This window comes from Neophocaena asiaeorientalis, unplaced genomic scaffold (assembly GCF_003031525.2).
Source record: "Neophocaena asiaeorientalis asiaeorientalis breed wild unplaced genomic scaffold, Neophocaena_asiaeorientalis_V1.1 scaffold186, whole genome shotgun sequence".
NCBI lineage: Eukaryota > Metazoa > Chordata > Mammalia > Artiodactyla > Phocoenidae > Neophocaena > Neophocaena asiaeorientalis.
In genome coordinates, this window is record NW_020172504.1 from 110,364 (window position 1) to 122,480 (window position 12,117).

At 39.0% G+C, this 12,117-nt stretch overlaps 1 protein-coding gene across 3 annotated transcripts in view; it reads left to right on the plus strand.

Annotated features, from left to right (window-relative positions):
* Positions 1-12,117, plus strand: part of BRWD3 (bromodomain and WD repeat domain containing 3) — a 117,231-nt gene that overhangs the window by 88,490 nt on the left and 16,624 nt on the right. For all 3 annotated transcript variants that reach the window (XM_024738224.1, XM_024738226.1, XM_024738225.1), the window contains 7 exons: positions 7,207-7,289; positions 8,377-8,488; positions 9,436-9,497; positions 9,601-9,756; positions 10,410-10,530; positions 11,542-11,667; positions 11,754-11,832. In XM_024738224.1, the coding sequence (XP_024593992.1) occupies positions 7,207-7,289; positions 8,377-8,488; positions 9,436-9,497; positions 9,601-9,756; positions 10,410-10,530; positions 11,542-11,667; positions 11,754-11,832 (739 nt within the window). The remainder of the gene's footprint in view (positions 1-7,206; positions 7,290-8,376; positions 8,489-9,435; positions 9,498-9,600; positions 9,757-10,409; positions 10,531-11,541; positions 11,668-11,753; positions 11,833-12,117) is intronic.

Below are 12,117 nucleotides of genomic sequence, written 5' to 3' on the forward strand. Positions count from 1 at the left end.
ATATATATATATATATATGTATATATATCTCAACTGTAAAATGTACAATGTGAGAGTTGTGGGTTTCAGTTTTATTTGGGGACTTACTGAGGACTATAGTCTTGGAGACAGCCTCTAAGATAGCTCTGGCAAACTGCTCTCAAGAGTTAGGAGGGAATGAGCCAGCATATGTATGATTTTTGGGGGGCTGGGAAATACCTGTAGTCAAGCATACATCCTGCTAGTTATTGCTAGTCACAAGGATCAGATATCTCAGTTAATGGTTTTAGTGCTTTTCTATATATGGGAAGATGCAAGAATCTGGGGTCATTGAAGTTCTTCATTACATATGCATCTTAACTATCTAGGGGCCCATATATCCAAAACACAGAATGTTTCATCTTGAATTCCTTTCAGGGTGTGCTGTAGGTCAGCAACTACAGTGGCTAATGACTTGATTCTTGTAGAACTGGAGTCGCAGGCAACATATTTCTGTTTACAGTAACCCCCGTTGGTCATAAATTCATCTAAGGTTTGGGAAGAATGTCATGACCCATTTGTCCCATGGCATTATGAAGGCTTATTCTTAGGTCAAGCAAGGACTTTGTTGATAGGCCACTCAATGTGCTATTTCTGGATTAGGCTTGGCATCATTTGTTTTACTAGACTCTTATAATCCAGGAAATATCCTCCCTTGTTGCTTCTTCCCATATCTATAGTTGTGCTACTACAATTAATTTTATATGGAACTATGTATGTGATCAATTGCCTCAAGACATTGAAGCATCATTAGTTTTGTTGAAGACCTGGTTACATAACTAGGTAATGTAAGAAGCAACAATCTTATAAAATAGACAGGATAAAAATAATATAGCTAGTGATATAGGGCTTCCCTGATGGCACAGTGGTTAAGAATCCACCTGCCAATGCAGGGGACATGGGTTCCAGCCCTGGCCTGGGAAGATCCCACATGCCGTGAAGCAACTAAGCCCGTGTGCCAAAACTACTGACCCTGCACTGTAGAGCCCGTGAGCCACAACTACTGAGCCTGCATGCCACAACTACTGAAGCCCACGCACCTAGAGCCCGTGCTCCCCAACAAGAAAGGCCACAACAATGAGAAACCCGCACACCACATTGAAGAGTAGCCCCTGCTCACCGCAACTAGAGAAAGCCCACATGCAGCAACAAAGACCCAAGGCAGCCAAAAATAAATACATAATAAATAAATAAGTAATATAGCTAGTGATATAAATAATGTCATAAGGGAAAGTTGAGGAAGATGGTGGAAGAGTAAGATGCGGAGATCACCTTGCTCCACACAGGTACATCAGAAATACATCTACACGTGGAACTGCTCCTATAGAACACCCACTGAATGATGGCATAAGACTTCAGACCTCCCAAAAGGCAAGAAACTCCCCACGTACATGGGTAGGGCAAAAGAAAAAAGAATAAACAGAGACAAAAGAATAGGGACGGGACCTGCACCAGTGGGAGGGAGCTGTGAAGGAGAAAAGGTTTCTACACACTAGGAAGCACCCTCGTGGGCGGAGACTGCAGGTGGCAGAGAGGGGGAGCATTGGAGCTGCAGAGGAGAGTGCAGCCACAGGGGTGCGGAGGGCAAAGCGGAGAGATTCCCGCACAGAGGATTGGTGCCGACCAGCACTCACCAGCCCAAGAGGCTTGTCTGCTCACCCGCCGGGACGGGCGGGGCTCGGAGCTGAGGCTCGGGCTTCTGTGGGAGAGCAGGGAGAGGACTGGGGTTGACGGCGTGTACACAGCCTGAAGGGATTAGTGCACCACGGGTAGCCGGGAGGGAGTCCGGGAAAAAGTCTGGACCTGCCGAAGAGGCAAGAGACTTTTTCCTCCCTCTTTGTTTCCTGGTGTGCGAGGAGAGGGGATTTAAGAGCGCTGCTTAAAGGAGCCCCAGAGATGGGCGCGAGCTGCGGCTGTCAGTGCAGACCCCAGAGACGGGCATGAGACGCTAAGGCTGCTGCTGCCGCCACCAAGAAAGCTGTGTGCAAGCACAGGTCACTATCCACACCTCCCCTCCCGGGAGGATGTGCAGCCCGCTACTGCCAGGGTCCCGTGATCCAGGGACAACTTCCCTGGGAGAACACAGGGCGCGCCTCAGGATGCTGCAACGTCATGCCGCCCTCTCCTTCTGCAGGTTCGCCCCGCATCCATACCCCTCCCTCCCCCCGGCCTGAGTGAGCCAGAGCCCCCGAATCAACTGCTCCTTTAACCCCGTCCTGTCTGAGCGAAGAACAGACGCCCTCAGGCGACCGACATGCAGAGGCAAGTCCACATCCAAAGCTGAACCCCAGGAGCTGTGCGAACAAAGAAGAGAAAGGGAAATCGCTCCCAGCAGCCTCAGGAACAGCGGATTAAATCTCCACAATCAACTTGATGTACCCTGCATCTGTGGAATACCTGAATAGACAATGAATCATCCCAAATCGAGGAGGTGGACTCTGGGAGCAAGATATATTGTTTTTCCCCCTTTTCCTCTTTTTGTGAGTGTGTATGTGTATGCTTCTCTGTGATATTTTGTCTGTAGAGCTTTGCTTTCACCATTTGCCCTAGGGTTCTGTCCATCCGTTTCCTGTTTTTTTTTTTTTTACTTAAAAATTATTTTTCTTAATAATTTTTATTTTAGTAACTTTTAAAAATTTTATCTTACTTTATTTTATTTTATCCTCTTTCTATTTTTTATCCCTTTTATTCTGAGCTGTATGGATGAAGGCTCTTAGTGCTCCAGCCAGGATTCAGTGCTGTGCCTCTGAGGTGGGAGAGCCAACTTCAGAACACTGGTCCACAAGAGACCTCTCAACTCCACGTCACATCAAATGGCGAAAATCTCCCAGAGATCTAAATCTCAACACCAAGACCCAGCTTCACTCAACGACCAGCAAGCTACAGTCTGGACACCCTATGCCAAACAACTAGCAAGACAGGAACACAACCCCACCCATTAGCAGAGGGGCTGCCTAAAATCATAATAAGGCCACAGACAACCCAAAACACACCACCGGAGGTGGACCTGCCCAACAGAAAGACTAGATACAGCCTCATCCATGAGAGCATAGGCACTAGTCCCCTCCACTAGGAAGCCTACACAACCCACTGAACCAAACTTAGCCACTGGGGACAGACACCAAAAACAACAGGAACTATGAACCTACAGCCTGCAAAAAGGAGACCCCAAACACAGTAAGATAAGCAAAATGAGAAGACAGAAAAGCACAGCAGATGAAGGAGCAAGGTAAAAAAAGAACCCAGACCTAACAACTGAAGAGGAAATAGGCAGTCTACCTGAAAAAGAATTCAGAATAATGATAGTAAAGATATCCAAAATCTTGGAAGTAGAATAGAGAAAATGCAAGAAACATTTAACAAGGACCTAGAAGAACTAAAGATGAAACAAGCAATGATGAACAACAAAATAAATGAAATTAAAAATACTCTAGAAGGGATCAATAGCAGAATAACTGAGACAGAAGAACGGATAAGTGACCTGGAAGACAAAATAGTGGAAATAACTACTGCAGAGCAGAATAAAGAAAAAAACAATGAAAAGAACTGAGGACAGCTTCAGAGAGCTGTGGGACAACATTAAATGCACCAATATTCGAATTATAGGGGTCCCAGAAGAAGAAAAGAAAACGAAAGGGACTGAGAAGATATTTGAAGACATTACAGTTGAAAACTTCCCTAATATGGGAAAGGAAATAGTCAATCAAGTCCAAGAAGCACAGAGAGTCCCATACAGGATAAATCCAAGGAGAAACACGCCAAGACACATATTAATCAAAGTATCAAAAACTAAATACAAAGGAAACAGATTAAAAGCAGCAAGGGAAAAACAACAAATAACACACAAGGGAATCCCCATAAGGATAACAGCTGATCTTTCAGCAGAAACTCTGCAAGCCAGAAGGGAGTGGCAGGACATAGAATTAGCAATGAAAAAGGAGAAGTAACAACTGACACTGCACAAATACAAAGGATCATGTGAGATTACTACAAACAACTCTATGCCAATAAAATGGACAACCTGGAAGAAATGGACAAATTCTTAGAAATGCACAACCTGCCGAGACGGAACCAGGAAGAAATAGAAAATATGAACACACCAATCACAAGCACTAAAATTGAAATTGTGATTAAAAATCTTCCAGCAAACCCAAGCCCAGGACCAGATGGCTTCACAGGCAAATTCTATCAAACATTTAGAGAAGAGCTAACACCTATCCTTCTCAAACTCTTCCAAAATATAGCAGAGGGAGGAACACTCCCAAACTCATTCTATGAGGCCACCATTACCCTGATACCAAAACCAGACAAAAGATGTCACAAAGAAAGAAAAGAACAGGCCGATATCACTGTTGAACATAGATGCAAAAATCCTCAACAAAATACTAGCAAACAGAATCCAACAGCACATTAAAAGGATCATACACCATGATCAAGTCGGATTTATTCCAGGAGTGCAAGAATTCTCAATATACGCAAATCAATCAACGTGATACAGCATATTAACAAATTGAAGGAGGAAATCCATATGATCTTCTCAATAGATGCAGAGAAAGCTTTCGACAAAATTCATCACCCATTTATGATAAAAACCCTGGAGAAAGTAGGCATAGAGGAAACTTTCCTCACCATAATGAAGGCCATATATGAAAAACCCACAGTCAACATCGTCCACAATGGTAAAAAACTGAAAGCATTTCCACTAAGATCAGGAACAAGACAAGGTTGCCCACTCTCACCACTATCATTCAACATAGTTTTGGAAATTTTAGCCACAGCAATCAGAGAAGAAAAAGAAATAAAAGAATCCAAATTGGAAAAGAAGAAGTAAAGCTGTCACTGTTTGCAGATGACATAATACCCTACATAGAGAATCCTAAACATGCTACCGGAAAGCTACTAGAACTAATCAATGAATTTGGTAAAGTAGCAGTATACAAAATTAATGCACAGAAATCTCTGGCATTCCTATACCCTAATGATGAAAAATATGAAAATGAAATTAAGAAAACACTCCCATTTACCATAGCAACAAAAAGAATAAAATATCTAGGAATAAACCTACCTAAGGAGACAATAGACCTGTATGCAGAAAATTATAAGGCACTGATGAAAGAAATGAAAGATGATAGAAATAGATGGAGAGATATACCACATTCTTTAATTGGAAAAATCAACATTGTGAAAATGACTCTACTACCCAAAGCAATCTACAGATTCAATGCAATCCTTATCAAAGTACCACTGGCATTTTTCACAGAACTAGAACAAAAAGTTTCACAATTTGTATGGAAGCACAAACGACCCCGAATAGCTAAAGCTATCTTGAGAATGAAAAACGGAGCTGGAGGAATCAGGCTACCTGACTTCAGACTATACTTCAAAGCTACTGTAATCAAGACTGTATGGTACTGCCACAAAAGCAGAAATATAGATCAATGGAACAGGATAGAAAGCCCAGAGATAAACCCGCACACATATGGTCACCTTATCTTTGATAAAGGAGGCAAGAATATACTAGTGGAGAAAAGACAGCCTCTTCAATAAGTGGTGCTGGGAAAACTGAACACTCCCTAACACCATACACAAAACTAAACTCAAAATGGATTAAAGACTCAAATGTAAGGCCAGACACTCTAACTCTTAGAGGGTAACATAAGCAGAACACTCTGTGACATAACTCACAGCAAGATCCTTTTTGACCCACCTCCTAGAGAAATGGAAATAAAAACAAAAGTAAACAAATGGGATCTAATGAAACTTCAAAGCTTTTGCACAGCAAAGGAAACCATAAATAAGACCAAAAGACAACCCTCAGAATGGGAGAAAATATTTGCAGATGATGCAACTGACAATGGATTAATCTTCAAGATTTATAAGCAGCTCATGCAGCTCAATAACAGAAAAACAACACAATCCAAAAATGGGCAGAAGACTTAAACAGACATTTCTCTACAGAAGATATACAGATTGCCGAGAAACCCATGAAAGAATGCTCAACATCATTAATCATTAGAGAAATACAAAACTACAATGAGATATCATCTCTCACCGGTCAGAATGGCCATCATCAAAAAATCTAGAAACAATAAATGCTGGAGAGGGTGTGGAGAAAAGGAACACGATTGCACTACGGTGAGAATGTAAATTGATACAGCCACTATGGATAACAGTATGGAGGTTCCTTAAAATACTAAAAATTGTACTACCATATTACCCCGTAATCCCACTACTGGGCATATACCCTGAGAAAACCATAATTCAAAAAGAGTCACGTACCAAAATGTTCATTGTGCCTCTATTTACAATAGCCAGGACATGGAAGCAACCTACGTGTCCATCATTGGATGAATGGATAAAGAAGATGTGGCACATATATGCAATGGAATATTACTCAGCCATAAACATAAACGAAATTGAGTTATTCGTAGCGAGGTGGATGGACCTAGAGTCTGTCATACAGAGTGAAGTAAGTCAGAAAGAGAAAAACAAATACCATATGCTAGCACATATATATGGAATCTAAGAAAAAAAAGAAAAAAAAAATCATGAAGAACCTAGGGGTAAGCCGGGAATAAAGACACAGACCTACTAGAGAATGGACTTGAGGGTATGGGGAGGGGGAAGGGTAAGCTGAGATTGAGTGAGAGAGTGGCATGGACATATATACACTACCAAACGTAAAATAGATTGCTAGTCGGAAGCAGCTTCATAGCACAGGGAGATCAGCTTTGTGGTTTGTGACCACCTAGAGGGGTGGCATAGGGTGGGTGGGAGTTAGGGAGACGCAAGAGGGAAGAGATATGGGAACATATGTATATGTATAACTGATTTACTTTGTTATAAAGCAGAAACTAACATACCATTGTAAAGCAATTTTACTCCAATAAAGATGTTAAAAAAAGGAGACTTAAAACAAGTGAAATAAACCCCAATAAACATACACTGGAATAAAGAAAATAAATTACTTTATGCAAATATTTAAAAAATAATGTCATAAGTAAATATTTAAGCCAAACAGATCAAACAGATGGGGTTTAAGTTAAGTAAATGCATTCACAGGGACGTTGAGTTTTGCAACATTTTGCTCAATACTTCCACATTAAGCATATATTCCTGGATGTTTAGAAAGTAACATATACTGTTATATCTGTATACTGAATCATATGTACTTTACTTTCTCCTCAGGTATCATGACATGCCAGATGTCATTGACTTCCTTGTGCTACATCAGTTTTATAATGAAGCCAAAGAAAGGAACTGGCAGATTGGTAAGTATAGAATTCTCACTGAATAATTATTGTTTGAAGTAGAGTAAGTAACTTTTAAACCAATTTAACAGAAAGAAATCAGTAGACTGAAACAGCTGTTAGCCAAATTAGAAAAATTAAATTTTTCTTTTCAGTTACGTTTCGGTGAGTTTATGAACATTGTAAGTGGCATAAAACCTTTTCTGTGAATACCTACTCTATTAGAATACAAATCTGTATTAAAAAGAAAATCTTGAAATGTCAATGGCCATGAAATGGAGTACTTAACACTTGGGCTCTTAAAAGACCTTTACTGATTGTGGGTTTCTCTCTCCTTTCTCTCTCTCTCTTTCTCTCTGCCCCCCCACCCCCTCTTCCTCTCCCTCTTCCTCCTCTTCTACCTCTTTCCATCTACCCCTCTGCCCTCCTCCTCTCTCCGTCTCCCCCTCTCCCTTTTTCTCCCTTTCTCTCTTTCCCCTTCTTATTCTCTCCCCCTCTATTCCTCCCCCTTCACTAGCTGTTTAATCTTGGGCAAGATTTTAACCTCTGTTTGCCTCAATTCCATTATCTGTAAAATGGGAATCACATCAGAACATACCTATAAGGTCGATATGAATAAAATGGTACCTGACACAGAGCAACCACTATGTTATTATCTGCTATTAGTACTTTTAAATTCTCCTTTCTTATGTAGGAGAAACATTTTTGTCCACATGGTTGGTTTTGTATTCCTTAGCCATTTAAAGGTACAAAACTAGTATGAAGAGATTTTTAAAAACAAAATGGTGAAACAAAAAATAGAAGAAACAACTGTAGTATCATATGTGCGGTACAAAAAGCAGTATGTCTAATGAGCCCAAGTAATTGATAAAAGTTAAATTATATGTGGTAATATGTGATTTATTTCAGAATAATTATTAGCATTTGGAAATCAAAATCCTTGAAGAGGGTAAAATGTAAAATTCACATATATGGAAAACTCAGATTGAAACTTCTAATAATGCTGGATACAATGCTGCTTCTGTATTCAACAAAAACTAGCAGTTTAGAGTGGGAACAGAGTGATTATTCTCAAGAGCACTCTTAAGAATTTCTAAAAACATTGTAGGTGATAGATTCCGCAGTATAATAGATGACGCCTGGTGGTTTGGGACCGTGGAGAGTCAGCAGCCTTTTCAACCAGAGTATCCTGATAGTTCTTTCCAGTGTTACAGTGTTCAGTAAGTATATTTATGGTCGTTTACACCTGATATAATACTGTAGTACTATATGGACTTTCTATAAACCCTACCTTACCTAATCTTATAAGACTTGTACCTGTAAGGAAGTAATCATAGTACCTTTAAGGAAGAAATTTATTGATAAACCTTTTGGTCCAATATGCATGCTAACACAAAGCAGGAACTGAAGACTTATTTCTGCCTCCCTTATTCCTGTATTTTCTCGTAAGTATTTCTATTTTAGACAAGAATTACAATTATTATTTCATGAAGAGTACTGAAATTAATTCAGTGTTTAAATTAATTGTTAAACCTGGAATATAATACTGAATATTTACATAGTCTTTTATTTAATGGTATGAATTCTAGACAGGAGTGACTGCATTATGTTTGGATATACTGTTTGTCTACAATTTACTTTTGCTGTTCATGAAATACCAGAGTTGTAAGATTCCTAATAAATAAAGCTTTCTTCTCAAGAATGATAGAACAAATGTTTATTCTGTGAAGATTGACTTTTAGTCTCCATATTGTAGATCAAAAGGGAATAATAAAGTTTTGGAGAAGCTATAATACTCAACCTGTTAGAATAAATTAGGTTATCTCATAGAAAGAAGTGATCTATTAAATCGACTTTTTTAACCTGAAAGGAATTTTCCAAAGAGATCTTTTTATTCTGTACCCTGGCTTAACATTGAATGTATGCTTGCTTGGAATTAAAAAAAAAAAAGCCCAGCAGAACTAAGAGTAAGCTTACAACTCTCTTTCATATTGATGGGCCATGTTTTCTCTATTAGGGGCTTATTATTATCTTTGTGTAAGCAAAGTTGTACTTCAAAGAAACTGTATTGTCCCTTTACAAATTTCACCCCCAAGAAGTAATGCAAATTATGCTAGTATATAAAATGTCATCTGAATTTGATTTGTATCTTGTTATTTTTTAATAGCTGGGACAATAACGAGAGAGAAAAGATGAGTCCCTGGGATATGGAGCCAATTCCAGAAGGAAGTAAATATGCTTTTAAAAAATGAATTATAATTTTTCTAAAAGAAAAATGGCAATAGCATGATTCTAGAAACTAATTATTTCTGATTTTTCACTTTATGCATAGCTGCCTTTCCAGATGAAGTTGGTGCTGGTGTTCCTGTGTCCCAGGAGGAATTGACTGCTTTGCTATACAAACCTCAGGAAGGAGAGTGGGGGGCTCATTCCAGAGATGAGGAATGTGAACGAGTTATTCAGGGCATCAACCACCTTCTTTCCCTGGGTATGGTGAATGTGAAAGAATGTTAGGAAGATGGGAAGGAAAACCAGCAGAATTATAAGTTCTGTAAAAGGAAATGCATTTTCTCACTGTATACTTTTAACCCAAGAGGCATGGTGATTCTAGTTTTAATAATAACATTTTTATTTGCTTGGCCAAAGTAATGACTGGCAAACTTTTTCAGTTCTTGGGCTATAATAGTGAAGGCAGCCATATAGGTGTCTTTTACTTTCTTGAGTCATTTTAGCTCTCTAGCTATTCCCTGAGCCTAACTTTGGATCGATATTTTGGTAAAGACAGTGGGTGCAGTAATATATTTTACTCCATGACTACTTATATTTTCTGAAGTATATCACGAGACATTTGACATTTATCCAGAAAAGACATAAATTTGAAGTTAAACACAGTTCTTTAATTTTGTCTTGTTTTTACCGATTTGAACCAGTGTATCATGCATGATTGATTCATAGATAGAATGTCCAAATAAAAAAAATAACATTATAATAGTATTGGTCTAGTTTTTGCATGATTGAATCATCAGCATTTTAGAAATGTAGTATTATATCACCCACCCTTCTTGTTTATATGTGTTTTTGTTTGTTAACATGAAATGTTAGTGTTCTTTATAATTGTCTTTTTTTATTTTGTAAATGTAGATTTTGCCAGCCCTTTTGCTGTTCCAGTGGATCTCAGTGCCTATCCCTTGTATTGTACTGTAGTTGCTTATCCAACTGACCTCAACACCATCAGGCGGAGACTTGAAAATCGCTTTTACAGGTCTGTTTAATTTTTATCATTTCCTAAAAGCTTTTATAGTTTTATATCTTTTGCTTTCCTTTTTGCATAATGATACACTGAGATCTTTGTTTTCATAGTGTAAAATAACCGCTCAGAAGACCCACTCCAAAATTTCTCCTGAAAATTTGGAACACTGATTTTCCTTTATTCAGTAGATTTTCACTCTTCCAGGCTAAGAAGGGGTATGGACAGGGAGGAAATTATGACTAGCACAAGTCACATATGAAACAAAAACTACAGTTAATTTTAACTTATTAAAAGCAGATTAAGTAGTTTGTGGATTCATCTTGATTATGGTGCTCCAGGGACTTGGAGCATGTTTTAAATCCCCTGTTGGGGAATTAGGCAGCAGTTAATTAGATTTAATTACCAGTCCCAAAATGTGTATAGAAAAAGCCAAGTTATTTTTTCCTTGGTTTTGGTTGGGAGTGGGGTGATTATGGGAAGGCAGTGGAGGGCAGCTTTTGGTACCTCTCTCACCCTAGAGTCTACTGTGTCCTAACCACAATTATTCCATGAAATGGTTATAAATATAACCAGTTGGGTGTATTTTATATCTTTACCTATAATTTCATTCAATAGTATATATCATAAAAGCAATGAGGTAAAAATCTGTCCTTTTTGTTTTTTGCTTTTCTCTGAAAACGAAACATTCTTCTGTTGATTTATCAAAGCAGTATTTGTTTGTTTTTGTTACTTTGACCTTGGTCAAATCGCTATTTACCCACAATGTCGTGGGTCAGTTCTTTTCCAAGTTTTCATATTCAAGTTTATAGTCCAGTGGTTCTGAACTCTTGCCTGTGCTTCAAATACTCTAACTATATACCTTTATTAGTGCACATTAGTCACACACATATATTGAGTCACATACATATATCTGAACACCTTTGACATATCATGATTAAATGCCTAGTTGTTCTATGTTGTCTAATCCTAGAATAGACTTTAAATGTATCAACCAAGAGTAACAGGGTATTTTTTCTTTCATAGGAGAATATCAGCATTAATGTGGGAAGTACGCTACATTGAGCATAATGCTAGGACTTTCAATGAGCCAGACAGTCCTATAGTTAAAGCAGCCAAAATTGTAACTGATGTCTTACTTCGATTTATTGGGTAAGAAGAAGTTTTATCTCCCATAGAGGCTGACTTCTGACTTCTAAAATTTATTGAAATGTATTTTAACTTATCTGTCTTCTCAGGGATCAGAGCTGTACTGATATACTGGATACTTATAATAAAATTAAAGCAGAAGAACTAAACAGTACTGATGAAGAGGAGGTAAGAATCACAGCATGATTTGTAGGCATGAATTCCTTTTCTGTCATTTAAAGTACAATAAGTATTATATGTAAGTGTTAAAACAAACTATAGGGGCTTCCCTGGTGGCGCAGTGGTTGAGTGTCCGCCTGCCGATGCAGGGGACACGGGTTTGTGCCCCGGTCTGGGAGGATCCCACATGCCACAAGCGGCTGGGCCCATGAGCCATGGCCGCTGAGCCTGCGTGTCCAGAGCCTGTGCTCCGCAACGGGAGAGGCCACAACAGTGAGAGGCCTGTGTACAGAA